The sequence below is a fragment of the Coregonus lavaretus genome, assembly GCF_964263955.1.
Source record: "Coregonus lavaretus genome assembly, chromosome: 23".
Taxonomy (NCBI): domain Eukaryota; kingdom Metazoa; phylum Chordata; class Actinopteri; order Salmoniformes; family Salmonidae; genus Coregonus; species Coregonus lavaretus.
This window is the reverse complement of record NC_140010.1, coordinates 24883311-24899166: the sequence shown is the minus strand read 5'-3', so window position 1 is coordinate 24899166 and position 15856 is coordinate 24883311. Positions and strand designations below refer to the sequence as shown.

Here is a 15856-nt window from a genome sequence, read left to right as displayed (position 1 = left end):
GATAGGCCAACAAGTGGTATATGTTTCAGTAAGATTTTATTTTTTAGCATTTATAGCAATGATTATCAACTGTACTGCAGTGATGGAACGTAAGGCACAGAAAATGGAGGTTGTGGTGGCAGCTGCAGAGAGGTATTTGGGTGTGCGAGACTTCAGAAGAGTTACAGGGTGTGTTAAGTGGTGGTGTCCCATCCTTTCAGGTTGTTGACCTGAGGTAGGACTAAATCGATTTAGAGTAGGGTGGTGTTATTATTGTTATTATTATTTAATTTTTTGTGAGTGTAGTGTTAGATGGTAGGGTATTAATTTTTTTATTTTTTCAAGCAAAGTATAAGGGAGTTGTACTCCAGTCTAGTAGGTGGCGGTAATGCAACATTTATTGGATGCCAACCGCCGTTAAACCTCATCGAAGAAGAAAAGCAGAAGAAGGTCTGCTTAAGGGGTGGCAGCTGGGTCTGACCTGCTTAGTTCATTGACTCAATATGAACCAGATAAAATGAGCGAGTGGAATGTTTCGCTTTCTCATCCTTCTCTGGTTGTAATTTGCGCGTTGATGAGCCGCACACGGTATGGTTTGCCAGCTTTGTTTCAAGCAAGCCAGTGGGCATGCTTCGCGGTCACACACTGATCTACAATAATATATACAGTCTGACCTCATTGCCTTGGTCAGGATAAGGAATATGATCAAAATTAATAGGTTACTAGAATGGAATCACCCAGACAATTGACAGTTCCATTGTCTATTTAACAAGCTGAGTCCATTTTTTATGCATCATTGCATTAAAGATCCAGACCTCTTGGCAGATATAACTATGCTCGTTTACAACAGGGAGGTTGCAATACTGCACAAGCCAACGCCAATTAAAAAAGGGGTATGTCCAACAAAGGCAGCGGGATTATCCCCCACCTCTCCCTTTAAGAGTGTGCTCCAAGTCTCAGCTCCTTACCTGTATAAAAGACACCTGGGAGCCAGAAATCTTTCTGATTGAGAGGGGTCAAATACGTATTTCCCTCATTGAAATGCAAATCAATTTATAACATTTTTGACATGCGTTTTTCTGGATTTTGTTGTTATTCTGTCTCTCACTGTTCAAATAAACCTACCATTAAATGTATAGACTGATAATTTCTTTGTCAGTGGGCAAACGTACAAAATCAGCAGGGGATGAAATACTTTTTTCCCTCACTGTATAACCAATTAACATAAGCTCAATTAGTAATACAAATCTTCTGACAAAATAGTATTTTAGAGTTCAGTACATTCAGTAGGTGTTGACACATCTCCTTCATCTATACATGTAGAAATAGGACACCGACGATAGAAACTGTGATACAATTGGAAGAGCCCAGGCCAGAACGTGCTGGTAATCTTGGCTGTTTTTTCTTGTAAATACTTGTTTAGTTTTATTACGAACATTTTAATATTTTTCTAGTGATTTACTTGCCGCACAAAGTCTATAATAAAAGCCAATGTATGTAGCCTACCCATTGTTTTAAATTGTATTGTACAATCATACATGTTCAGATTTCCAGTGCTGTGAGTGCCTTTGGTCCTGTGCCTTTAATATAGAGGGCAGTGACGCTCTGTATCCTGCGAGGAGACTGGGATACTGCCGCATCCAAATGAACCTTACCTCTCTCTGCGGTCGCTAACAGTAAAACAAAGGAGAACAAATCGGTAGTTGCAGAAAATAAACTCATATCCAGTCATATCATGACGGAGAACACTAAAACGCACGTTATATTGCTGTCATGTGGAAGTTTTAACCCCATCACTAAAGGACACATTCATATGTTTGGTAAGCATTACCTACGCGCTGTTCTGTATATTTTGAAGATATGTTTTGTGCTCCAGATGTTGTGGGTAGGAGATATGTTTAAGAATGGCAAGGCGTTTGGGAGTCTAGGTTAGCATGGAAATTAACCTATATATCAGCATTATAATGTTAGAATTGCGTGGTGTTGTTGGGTTGATGTTTTGCCATAGACCTTTATTGGTATTCGCTGTCCATGAGGGAGGTGCTGAAATGGGCTACGGCCTCAGTGATGGAAATGTGATTATGTCAGAATGAAGTTAATGGTCTAATCATTGTAATTTCAGTTGGGGGTCTTTATTTCACTCTCTGTTTTTGAACACTACGTATGAATGACATTCATTAACAACAGAACCATTACATCTACAGCTTTAGATTATCCTATACAACTATATTGAGCGCACAGTATGTATCATTTCAGTGTAGCCTACGTAGGTGTATGCTGCATAGGCTGACTAGCCCTGAAAACGACAGCAAATGGACTTGAAAGAGCAGGCTAGGCTAGTTTGAGATATAAATACAGCATGTATACGGATGTGGAGCAACTGGACACAAGGGGCCTATTCAGCATGTTTGGGCATTGGTTGCCTGATAGCAGATACTGCGTCACTCATAATGAATGAGAAATCGTATCTCAAATCATAATAGCATACAATCTTTCTGTGCAGCCGATCAATAATGTAAAATAATTAGCTAAAACACAACTGGTATTCACCAATGAATGGAAATGCAGCAAAATGACAAGAAAACACATAGGCAAATCTATATCTCATAACTAAATATTTTCTCCTTTTTGACTTTATTGTTGCCCTGTATATCCCTTCTTTTTCATGTTCATTGACTGCTGACATACAATTTGAATAGTTAATGAAGGCAAACGCATTGTTGTCTTTGCCTTAACTGTTGTCAGTTTTCAACTGACATTTAATAACATGAAATAACTATTTCACCATGGCTTATCACTAAGGAAAATATTAGAGTTTTCTTGTTACCTGAAACATTACTGATTCTACACACAATTCAGTAATTGCACAATGCTACAATTAGGGAGATCACATTTCAACAGCCAGCCAAATGCATCAGTATATTGATGAAAACAATCACAGTAGAACTAGTAAAGTACTGTATTTTATAATACACATAAACTATCTTGTCCACCAATATATAGTAATGTCTATATGCTATAAAAATGAATGCACCTCTAAAGGAGGCAAACAATTTATATAAAAGGGAGTTAAATTACTGTCATCCAAAATCAGGAATAGGAGGGGGTGCACCATAGGCTAGTAACTTCAAAATGACTAAATCCTAAGAGTCATTAGAATAGAGTGAGTGAAATCATTATGCTGCAGCAGTAGTGAGTGAACCTGGAATATCATGAGGCAGAGGGAAAAAGCATCCATGTTTCTATGACCTATTTTTCCAAACCACCTCTCTGCATGCCTTGCTTGCAGTGGCTGTTATAGAAAAAGGAAAGTACTCTAGCTGCACATGAGTGGAATGGAAACTCCCCACAGTGAGCCCTTCTGACTCATAAAGGGATTACATGAAACAACCGAAAGTGAAGAAGCAAACAAATGCATTTATCATGGACTAAGACTACTGAATAAAATACTTGTGGGTGGTGTCAGATCATCATACATTTCGATATTGATTCTATCAATCTATGTTGTTAAGAAGGATTGCGATTCTCTTGAGATGGTAATGGTGGAGGGCATGAAGCTCATTAATACCTAATTCAAAAGTCTTCACTAGTAGAACCCTTAGGTATGTTCCATATGGCACCCTACTCCATATATAGTGCATTACACTCTTAACACCTTTGTCCAAATGGCACCCTATTCCATATATAGTGCACTACACTTATAACACCTTTTTTTCTATCTAGAACCTATAAGGGTTCTTCGGCTATCCCAAAGGTAAACCCTTTGAAGAACCCTTTTTGGTTCCAGGTAGAACCCTTTTGGGTTCCAGGTAGAACCCTTTTGGGTTTCATGTAGAACCCTCTGTGTAAAGGGTTCATGGAACCAAAATTGTTCTTCCTGGACCCAAAAAGGGTTCTTCAAAGGGTTCTCCCTTTGGACAGCCAATTAACCCTTTTAGATTCGAAATAGCACCTTCTTTTCTAAGAGTGTACCCACTCTTCCTTAATAAATAATGCATATTTTTATGACTTTACATCTGTAATGGCTCTGGTCAATTTACACAGGAACTGTACATCACACACTTTGAGCTGAGCTGATGACTTGCAACACATAGGCTCCAGTAGCTTTCCACATTCACATAAAGGCTTGAAGAGGGCTGAAACAATGAGGTTCTCTGTTGGTGGCATGCAGGCAGTAACTCCACAACGACAACAGAATGAATAGATGAATGCTTGCCCTGTGGTCGAAACAAAAAGTCCTCATCAATCAACTTCAATTTGAAAAAGGCTGAAAAAGCTTCTGGAATTCTTTGATCAGTTTCCCTGGAGATGAACTGTAATAATTGTAATTTGCACGGATCCACTGGCGAGTCAGACTTCATTTACTGTAACTAAGCAAAATATTCAGCAACACATCAGGTTGATTCACAATAGTGCCCTGTGGAAAACAATTTATTCATGATTGAATGACAACACCGTTATAGACTGTTTATTACAAGCAGAAATTCAGTGACCAAACTTCTCATGACAGAATTGGAAACATTTAGCTGATGGCAGACAATAAGACACAGGTTACCTGGTTAAAACTGTAATGTTGTGCACACTATGAACTATGATAAGTATGTTTACAAGTATGTACTGCGTCTGCTTTACAGAGAAAGCCAGAGAATACCTGCACAAAACAGGGAAGTTCATTGTGATTGGGGGCATCATCTCTCCTGTACATGACTCCTATGGAAAACCGGTACGAAATTATTTGATATCTACGAAGTGGATTTGTTTGAGTAACTAACAAACAACCATCTCAACCAATGATCTGATTTGATTGACAGGAGTACAATTTAGAGCAAATTAACTGGTGGTTATTTTTATGAATGAGTGATCGCTTTGGGTGGTCCTCCTGTGTAGGTGTTGTTGCTGCATTCAGATTATATAAGCCACCTCTAATACTATCGTCATCTATTCTCCTGAGCCATTTCTGGAATAAATTAAAAGCTTGTCCCAGTTTCTCTCTCTATAAGAAACAGAAAACATGAATAATAAATGTAAGAGAAATGCTGTTTCAGTCAGATCATGAATCTTCTGTGCATTTTTTTCATCACTGTGTCTCTAGCATGAATGAGGATTGGATTAGTATGTTATCATTGTTGTGGTTGCACAAATGATTGACATCAGTTATAGACTGTAATCTTCAGCCATTTTCCACAAATCTATATTCCTCATAGATAAAACATGTAAAACCAGTCGATTACCATGCAGAGGCACGCAATAGAGAGAATGAACACAATGTCTGCATCCCAAATGGCACCCTATTCCCCAAATATTGCACTATATAGGAAATAGGGTGTGATTTTGGATGCACACAACGAACACAATGGCAGCAGCTTATTGATCCCCTGTGTGTTCACAGGGTCTGGTCCCCAGCAGACATCGTCTCACCATGTGTCAACTGGCAGTCCAGTCCTCTGACTGGATCAGGTGAGTCAGTGGATATATCCGTTCAGAACAACAAGACTGCGTACCAAATGGCACCCTATTCCCTACATTGTGCACTACTTTTGACAAGAACCCAATGGGCATGGTCAAAAGTTGTGCACTATAAAGGGGATACTGTGCCATTTGGGACACAGTCCAAGTGAATCTTGAATGGCAGTAAGTATCTTGAATGGACTCTATTAGTCCCATGAGACAGGATGTGTTTCTGGCAATGTCATTAACAAGACACAGTGTGAGGTATTTAGCAGATGTGCAATATCATCAGTTCTATTATCCTACTAATGAGAAGGATAGAGATCAGGGCCCGTATTCATAATCTAAAAGTAGTAGGAATGCTGATCTAGGATCAGTTTTGCCTTTTAGATTATGATGAATAGACAGGGGGGGACCTGATCCTAGATCAGTACTTCTTCTCTGAGGCGTTTTATGAATACAGGCCCAGAAGTACACAGCTGTTCATCTATCATGTGTTATTTTCCTGCAGAGTGGATCCCTGGGAGTGCTACCAGGACACATGGCAGACTACGTGCAGTGTGCTGGAACATCATCGTGACCTCATGAAGGTAAGCCAGGCCAACTCAGGGAATAACGACTGGTTACGGTTACTCAGGCCACACTGTATTGCATGAGCTGTACATTCGGCAGTGAAGGATAATATCAAGAGCAATTTGATAAAAAATTTGGTAGTTCAGAGAGAAGAGAGTTCAAGGTAGCCTACACTAAATGCCTCAGACTTAGCTACTGTGTATGGAATGTATTCATAGATGATGAATTAATGCACGGCCCACTGGCTAGTTGACGTGTGTGGTGGAAGTATTTATAAGGACTAAGAGCAATTTGAACTGTTTTTATAAATGACCCGTACCTTTACTGTATGCTGGGATTGTTTCCACGGCAACTAAATATTATGTTATTTTCAAACATCTGCTGTAGAATCAGCCTGGTATCAGCAGAAAAGCATCAATCTGGCTTATGTGAATACATTGCATTCACTCGGGGGGGGGAGATTAGTGTCACAATATTGATGCCTAGAGTTACGCATCAGATATATGATGCCTAAGTGAATACATTGCATTCAATGGGGGGAAGATTAGTGTCACAATATTGATGCCTAGAGTTACGCATCAGATACATGATGCCTAAGTGAATACATTGCATTCAATGGGGGGAAGATTAGTGTCACAATATTGATGCCTAGAGATAAGCTTCAGGGTCTTGATGCCTAAGTGAATACATTGCATTCAATGAGATTGATGCATAGAAATGCATCAAGTCGTTGACACATAAATCAATTGCATTCATGTCTGTTGGTTTCTCTCTTTTTTTTTTTTTGTCATTTAGCAGACGCTCTTATCCAGAGCGACTTACAGTTAGTGAGTGCATACAATATTTTTTTATTTTTCATACTGGCCCCCCGTGGGAATCGAACCCACAACCCTGGCGTTGCAAACGCCATGCTCTACCAACTGAGCTACATCCCTGCCGGCCATTCCCTCCCCTACTCTGGACGACGCTGGGCCAATTGTGCGCCGCCCTCTTCTCTCTCTCTTCCCTCCCTCCCTCCCTCCCTCCCTCCCTCCCTCCCTCTGCCTCTCTCTCTACCTCATCTTTATCCCCTTTCCTTTTCTTCTCACCCCTCCCATTCTTTCACCCCCTCCACCCTCTACCCTTCCCTCCCTCTCTCTCTCTCTTCTCTCCCTCATTCTCTCTCTCGCTCTCCTTCCCCCTCTATCTATCTCTATTCTATAATCCCCCCTCTATATAGCAAAAAAGTTGGTGCTAAATTTGAAATGTGTAATTTGGTGAAAGACTCAGACAGACAGACACACTCACAGACAGACGGACGGACAGACAGACAGACAGACAGACAGACAGACAGACAGACAGACAGACAGACAGACAGACAGACAGACAGACAGACAGACAGACAGACAGACAGACAGACAGACAAACAGAGGTCCTCTAGTATTGCAAGACCATTGTGTCCAATGGAGGTCCAAAATAATTTTGGGCCGATTGACTTCAAATTTCATATGCCGGGTCATAACAGTCGCCGGTCACAAATGTGTAAAATTCCTAGAGATAAGGTGCTTTTGACATTAGAATGATTAAGTCTAGAAACACAATTCACATATGGGATCGTTCAGCAGACACTCCCGATGAACGCAAGCCTACACCTGACCATGTGAAATTAACTCTTCACAGTGAAAACATTTTTCCATAGAAAAACATTACGTACAGCCATTACATAACCATGACGCCCCCGTGAACTGCGATTGAGCTAGCTAACCATCCTTGCAGACAACCCATCGTGACTTTACAGGGATGCCTTGTGATGAGGTTCAGCTTCCTGTGGCAACGGGAAGTGGCTTAATTCATCCTCAAGATGGTCCTTCATTCTCACCCTGCAGTTACACAAAAACACTGGATTCCATCCTCTGTGAAACGGTCAGTTCTTAACGTCAAAGCTTGAAACTGGGGCATTGAAACTGGGGCAAGTGACCCCAGGAGGCCTTCTGACTCATAAAGGGATTACATGAAACAACCGAAAGTGAAGAAGCAAACAAATGCATTTATCATGGACTAAGACTACTGAATAAAATACTTGTGGGTGGTGTCAGATCGTCATACATTTCGATATTGATTCTATCAATCTATGTTGTTAAGAAGGATTGCGATTCTCTTGAGATGGTAATGGTGGAGGGCATGAAGCTCATTAATACCTAATTCAAAAGTCTTCACTAGTAGAACCCTTAGGTATGTTCCATATGGCACCCTACTCCATATATAGTGCATTACACTCTTAACACCTTTGTCCAAATGGCACCCTATTCCATATATAGTGCATTACACTCTTAACACCTTTTTTTCTATCTAGAACCTAAAAGGGTTCTTCGGCTATCCCAAAGGTAAACCCTTTGAAGAACCCTTTTTGGTTCCAGGTAAAACCCTCTGTGTAAAGAGAGAGAGCGGGGGGGGGGGGGGGGGGGGGGGGGGGGTTGGGGGATAGGGAAAGAGAGGAGGGAGAGAGAAGAAAATGATAAATAGAAGGGAGAGAGGAGGGAGAGAGAGGGGGTGAAAGAAGGAGAGGGAGAGCAAAGAGAAGGATGGGGGATATGAGGTAGAGAGAGAGACAGAGGGAGGCAAATAGAGGGAGGGAGGGAGGGTTGGTGAATAGAGAGAGTGATAGATAGAGGGAGAGAAAGATAGCAAGAGGAAGGGAGGGGGAGAGAGAAGAGAGAGAGATGGAGAGGGGGATTACAGAATAGATAGAGAGAGAGAGAGAGAGGGGAGGGAGAGAGAGAGGAGGGTGAGAGGGTGGAGGGGTGAAAGAAGGGGGAGAGAGAGAGAGAGAGAGAGAGAGAGCGCACTTTGGCGCTTATCTCTAGGCATCAATATTATGACACTAATCTTCCCCCAATTTAACATAATGAATGCACATACTCGTTATGTTTCTTGATGTGTCACTTTTTGCAAAAACGTACCAGATTGACACTTTTCAATTACATCATGTTGGTAGTATGTGACAAATCCAATCCTTCCATCAGAATGTGGGCAATCTGTTTGTGCTGCTGACCTAAGCTGGATCAAATTCCCTGGGACTACAAGTGTCAATTATGGTGTTTTCCTGTCCACAGAGAGTCACAGGGTGTATTCTATCCAATGTGAACACACCGTCCACAACTCCAGTGATCGGCCAACCACAGAATAAGACTCAGACTGCCATCTATCAGAACCACAACACAATAAACAACAAGCCCATTGCCAGTGAGTGATTGTGTATATATACAAACGTATTTGAGATAAAAATGTATGCCATTTGGATTAGGATGAGAATCAAGGTCTAATTCCTTGAAAATCTGCAATATAATTTATTGTTGATGAAAAAGAGGAAACGTTGTTATAATGTACAGGGAAATTAATTGTCTGCTCTGTAAATATTTTTCAATGGATGTAATTTGCCGCTAGAAAATGTCTGATGTTTTCTTCCATATTAAGATAAAGGCGAAAGAAACGCACACCTATTTAGGCGAGGTGCTGGCTGACGGCGTAAAACACTTGAAAAAGAAAAGGAAAGCCGGACACTCTAGGAGCTCAGATGCAATAATTTAATATCCTAATAACCAACGTTTCGACAGACAAGCTGTCTTCATCAGGGTATAATATTATACGTTGGTTATTAGAATATTAAATTATTGCATCTGAGCTCCTAGAGTGTGCGGCTTTCCTTTTCTTTTACTGATGTTTTCTTCCATATACCTAAACAGTTAAGCTGTGGGGGAAGATGAGTGAGAGCTTGGGCAAAATTTGCTGTGTTCGCCCCCACATTGACCGTTTCACCTTTGTAGGTAAGTAGGCTACACAAGCAACTTCCTGAAAAACATACAATTCTAAGTGTATAGTAAGGTCACGATTGATTAATGAAATTATAACCTTTTCTTGTATCATTTTTAATTTTATCTCAAAAGATGAAAATGCCAACCTTGGCACTGCAATGCGATATGAGGAAATTGGTGAGTTAACACTCTTTTGTATGTCTCCATAAGATTTATATATTACCAATATTGCATACAGTATATCGTCAGAATACAAAAGCTTTTGCTTAGGTCATTAGATTTTCCCTTAACGACCCATAATAACTTCATTATCGAATCATTGAAAAGGAAGTTATCTTATCCAACTCTTTGTTTATTGGGTGTCTAATTTCTGTCTTCCTCTCTATTGTCCAGAGTTGCGCATCTTGCTCCTATGTGGCAGTGATCTTCTGGAGTCATTCTGCATCCCTGGCCTATGGAAAGACAGTGATGTAAGCCCTCTCACTCTTTCTCTTACCCATCTTCTTAGGTCTGTTGTGAAAAATAATTGTATTTCTTTGCATAGTATATATACCTGCCTAATGGCATGCGCTAAAGTTATATTAAAGCAAACATAGTCAGACCTGTAGAGGTCAAAGGGAACACTGCAAGACGAATAGTTTTGAATAATGACGACATTTTAATCTATCCAGTGTCCACTTAGAGTCATGAATGCAAATGATTTGATACCCTAATGAGCATAATGTTGCATTCGAGATACTTTACCAAAACTATTACAGTCACCCATTTCATTAGCATTGGAAGGTAATACTGCAATGTGTCATACAAATGGTTTGCAGATGGAGGTGATTGTGGGAGACTTTGGGATTGTTGTTGTGCCTCGGGACGGAGTTGATACAGAGAGGATAATGAACCATTCCTCTGTGCTGCGCAAGTACAAGGTAGAATCTACATTATGAGCCTATGAGTCATGAGCTTGGTGAAAAGTGGAAAACCAATAAGCTTGATAATGTAATCTATTAAAAGCGTATTATGTTAATGTATTAACATCAACTCTGAACCACAGAAAATTATAAATGTCAATTTATTAATTCTATAACGTGTAAAACTTTTTTTTCCAGGATAACATCACTGTAGTAAAAGACGATGCCAACCACCCAATGTCCATTGTCAGTTCAACCAAGAGCAGGTTAGTGTGAATTGTAAACTGGGTGGTTCGAGCCCTGAATGCTGATTGGCTGACAGCCGTGGTATATCAGTATACCACAGGGATGACAAAACATTTTTTTTTTTTTTTACTGCTCTAATTACATTGGTAACCAGTTTATAATAGCAATAGGCACCTCGGGGGTCATGCCTAAGAACAGCCCTTAGCCGTGGTATATTGGCCATATACCACACCCCCTCATGCCTTATTGCTTAATTATAATTGATCTACCATCATTGGGCCTCCATTAGGAATATTTAATAAATAATGATGGACTGTTCTTTATTATTATTGTCTCTTTTTCACTCTGGAAAAGTTTGGTTATTTTTCACAAATATGGATGTCTCTTAATGTACCACTTCGGTTGCTGTTTAGTGGCTCTTGGGTGTAACCAAAACGTTTGCTAAACATTAGGGGGCAGTTTCCCGAACACAGATTAAGCCTAGTCCTAGACTAAAAAGCTATTTCAATGTAGATTCTCCATTAAGCTTGCTTTTTAGTCCAGGACTAGGCTTAGTCTGTGTCCAAGAAACCGCACCTAGAGGTTGAACTAAGCTGTTCCCATAGAACATTCTAATCATTGTAATTCTATGGTTGTTCCCTTCCCTCAGACTGGCCCTGCAGCACGGTGACGGCCATGTGGTGGACTACCTGAACCAGCCAGTCATCGACTACATCCTGCAGAGTCAGCTCTACATCAATGCTTCTGGATAGGAACTACTGCTTTGGCCTGCTGGCATATTGTCCCAGTCTGTCTTTCATGTGAAACGTATACTCTCTTGAGCTAGTGCTTTTCCATTTAAAGATATCCATGTCCCTTCTTACTGTATCATAGTGACCCATCTGACCTGTGGATGTACAGCGAGGTGCCTGAGAGCTGTGTGTACGTGTGGACCACCTTCACAACTGACTTTGTGTAAGCTGCGCCGGCCGGGTGGGATAGAGAGGGGGATGGGGTTTTGGGTTGTGTCCCAAGTAGCATAATTTTCCCTATTGTGCACTACTTTAGACCTTGCCAACAATAGTGCACTTTATAGGGAATAGGGTGAAATTTAGGATGCAGCCTTGACATCATGAAGAGAGTGTGCAGAGATTGTAACCTATTGCATTTAGGCCTTTGCTGTTGATTTAAATCTCTCCGTTTTTAGACTGCATGCTTAGAAAGTTTCTGTTCTGACATGAGTACTTACTCATGTCGTAGATATGATATGTTGTGAAAGTGTTTGCAAAAAAACGAACATATAGTGGGTACCCACCCCTCACTTCATTTTCTATTCACTCTAAATCTACTGTATGTACAGAAGTATCTGTATTGATGTATCTGCGATTGCATATCAATGCCTAAATGTTTGGTCTTCAGTGGGCATTCATGCAAAATGTACATCTGTTTGCACATAAGAGAATGATTTGTACATTGATTTCTTTTTGTGTGCAAAGGATTTTACAAGTTTCTTCTGCTTGCCACTGGGAAAATGACCACGACTCCCAAAACAAATGCAATTAACCTGTTTCTTACTTTGTGCTATGTAGCTAGCTGCTCAAGATTCTTTTAAATATTGAGGAAAAAAACAACCGCACAAACTACAGAACTGCATTTCATGTGCCATGGGGATGAATTCACATATGCAAGTCTCTCCCTCTCCTTGCACTTAACACTCTGTCATAATAACATCAATCTGAAATAAATGTGCTCTAATGTTGTACTGCAAAGGAAGTGGGGATATAGCCTTTGATCAGTAGTTTCTTACTAAAACTTCTCATGGTCAGGGCCAAGACACTTTAGACAGTTTGGTTTAATGAGCATTGAGTGTAACCCTTGCTTTATACAGTCTTACTGCAAGGAAGGGTAAATGAGTGTATATGTGCACATTTTGGTTTAATAAGTGGTTTTAATTGTGACCAAAGCATCTTGCATACATATTTACAGTAGCTTTGTATGTGTAAATTTGGCTAAGATTATTAGGTTATTCAATTTTAATAGCAAGGAAGCAAAAGCAAAATACATTCCACTATTTCCGGAAATGTCATGGTTCATGATTTTTAAGAAATAGACACACAAGTGCTAGTTGTCCATATAGTAATGTCATTCTCCAGCCTTGTGGAGAGCATAGAAGCCTGACATGATGCAAGACTATCAATAGACAATTTTCAAGTCGTGTCGAAAGTAATATTACATTTTATCTGGAATGGCCAGAAAACGTTAAAACAGGCATATTTACATAACGAACATGAGTTGGAGGGTTAAAACTATTGAATATTAAAGAATTAAACCTCTCACTTAAAAAGACTGAAAATGATATCTAAATCCAAACTGGTTTTTGAGCAGGCTACATTTGACAATGGAACCCTGTTTAAAGGCATACAGAGTTGGTTACAATTCCAATTTCATCCTCCAGAAGAGGCAGAACAAATATTACAGAAAATAATATGGCTAAACTCCAGTGTACTGATAGAGGAAAGACAAGGTTTATGAATGACATTGTAAATAAGGACAGTCAAATTTTGTCACACAAGCAAGTAATTAACAAAGGTGTATGGAGATGTATGCTCAATACAAAAGTATAACCAACTCATCGCAGCTCTGACATAAAAATGGATGTGGCAATTACTCATAAGAGAAAGGGATGAATTAGTTTGTCTGCTGCCAATCAAAAACCATGCATGGCTTAAAATGACTAGTATAAATTGTATCAGTTTAACTTAAGGTCGAGAGGTTTGACTATACCGCATAAAATTCAAGATAGTTGGGAACAGATTTTTGATGTTCCAATACCACGTCATTGGGTTTATGAACTGATATATAAAACAACATTTGACACATCAATCTGTTCTTTTCAATTTAAACTATTATATAAATTCTTGCCACAAAAATAATGTTCACTATAAGGGGCATTGAACAGTCAGCCCTGTGCAAACTGCAACAAAGAAACAGAATCAACAGATCATTTATTTTTGTACTGTGCTTCGGTGGCTCGCTTTTGGAGTCAGGTCCAGGAGTGGTTGCTGAGTCATAATGTCTGTGTTCAGATGGACCTACAAACAGTACTGTTAGGAGATCTGAAAAACCACGATCAATCAATGGGAAATATGATTATATGCTTAGGTAAAGTATTTATTTTTAGGGCAATCGTGGTAGAAATGGTACAAATAGAGAAACAGTAAAATAGAAGGATGTATTGCAAAAGGAAATAGTAAAATGGTAATATACGTGGGAAAGATGGGTTCGTCTGTGGACATCTGAGGGGTGGAATTAAGATCAGAAGGATTGGTTGATTTGACGATGCACTTGGAGTCCAGTACAAATAGTAGGAGGCTATAAAAATGATGCAAGTAATGTTATTTTATAGACTAATCGGTCTGCTAGTTTCATAGCTGATTCCAAAAAAGACTATCAGTAAGAGCGTTGTGCCAGTAACCGAAAGGTCGCTGGTTCTAATCCCCGAGCCGACTAGGTGAAAAATCTGTCGATGTGCCCTTGAGCAAGGCACTTAACCCTAATTGTTCCTGTAAGTCGCTCTGGATAAGAGCATCTGCTAAATGACTAAAATGTAAATGTAAAATGTACACAGTGTAAGATGCTCCAGACTCACAACATTGCTTCTTTATGTGTGCTCCAAATGTAATACATGATGTACAAACTGAACTGGGTCCAATATCCCTTCAAGCTGATGGTCTTTATACATGCATCCCTTGAGTCTTTCTATCAAACACATCTCAGCAGGGTACTCCTTTACATACACAACATCAGTTCCTTTGTATTCTTCAAAGACTGGTTTAGATAAACAAGATGTAGTGGAAAATCTGATATGAAAAAGATGCATTGTCGTGGTCCTAGTTATTATGGGCCAATTTTAGTATACTATAGGTTTCATAGAACCTGAGGCTTTAATTAGAGCTGAGTGGGTTTAGATGACTTATAGATATAATATCAAGAGACGTTTGATTGATATTTTATTCTGTTCATTTATTTATTTGGTAAGTAGTCCTGAAAAATGATGTTTGGGGGAATCCTATGTAATATGAGCTACAATTGCTGGGTTGGAAATTATTTGTATGTTCTCATCTTCAACTGTGGACTGACTGGACTGACACAATATAACATCTACACTGAGTCAATCAATACCTCCATAATAAACCAAGTGTGTAACAATAGATATTTTGTATTTTAGTAAGTCCCTCAGTTGAAGAGAAAAAGAAGGATACGTGAAACACATTCACATTAATTGACATTCATTCAATGTGTTTGTGTTGCATTAAGTGGCACCTGGTTTGTATTGTTAAGAAAGGAATAAATATTGCAGTTTATTTTACAGAATACAACAGAAAATACATTGTTTTCAACACTTACTAGATCACTGAAAATATTGCTTCTCTTGAGTCTGAAACTTCACAGAAAACATTTTTTTAAATACATTTAGTTTAACACACATTTTCCTCACACATAATACCATAACACATTCAGAGTTATTTGCCAAAAACGTAGGCATCCCAAATGGCACCCTTCTCCCTATATAGGGCCCTTCTGCACTATATAGGAAATAGGGTACCATTTGGGACGTAACCTTAGATCTCTGAATAGGTGGGGATTAAGGTCTCTCAATAGGTGGGGAGTTGAAGCAGCCCTTAGGGATGTTGGCGTGGATGTCCTCCAGGTTCCTGATGTCGTCCAGGATCATATCAATATCTAGGTTGAGGCCAGACAACCTGGCCCTCTGGCCGGCTTCCTTCTCCTCCAGGTCCTGAAGCCGAGGCCGGAGCTGCTGGTTGACCTGGCCACGAGCACTGGCGATGGACTGCTCCAACTCACCCAGCCTCTCCTCGTCCACACTGCCTGGCTCACCTGTTAGGAGAGGAGAGGAGAGGAGAGGACCAATGGTCA

General features: G+C 39.9%; 2 protein-coding genes across 2 annotated transcripts in view; one reads left to right on the top strand and one right to left on the bottom strand.

The window, feature by feature from the left end:
- The first annotated feature begins 1615 nt into the window (after nucleotides 1–1615).
- Nucleotides 1616–15295, top strand: LOC311098997 (nicotinamide/nicotinic acid mononucleotide adenylyltransferase 2). The gene is made up of 11 exons (XM_084139588.1): nucleotides 1616–1799; nucleotides 4614–4702; nucleotides 5369–5436; nucleotides 5939–6017; nucleotides 9093–9222; nucleotides 9723–9803; nucleotides 9924–9968; nucleotides 10185–10261; nucleotides 10610–10711; nucleotides 10892–10959; nucleotides 11589–15295. The coding sequence occupies exons 1-11, from the start codon at nucleotides 1715–1717 to the stop codon at nucleotides 11689–11691; spliced, it is 927 nt and encodes a 308-aa protein (XP_083995714.1). The 5' UTR covers nucleotides 1616–1714; the 3' UTR covers nucleotides 11692–15295.
- Nucleotides 13423–15856, bottom strand: part of LOC311150465 (laminin subunit gamma-1-like) — an 81137-nt gene continuing 78703 nt past the window's right edge. The window contains exon 50 of the mRNA XM_084187965.1: nucleotides 13423–15817. Within this exon, the coding sequence (XP_084044091.1) occupies nucleotides 15564–15817 (254 nt within the window). The 3' untranslated portion in view covers nucleotides 13423–15563. The remainder of the gene's footprint in view (nucleotides 15818–15856) is intronic.

Bases quoted from the DNA above. Each gene is read 5' to 3' on its own strand.
- LOC311098997 (XM_084139588.1), top strand. From the start codon at position 1,715: ATGACGGAGAACACTAAAACGCACGTTATATTGCTGTCATGTGGAAGT. The intron at 6,018-9,092 runs GTAAGCCAGGCC...TCCTGTCCACAG, and splicing joins ATCATCGTGACCTCATGAAG to AGAGTCACAGGGTGTATTCT. The intron at 9,969-10,184 runs GTGAGTTAACAC...TCTATTGTCCAG, and splicing joins AATGCGATATGAGGAAATTG to AGTTGCGCATCTTGCTCCTA.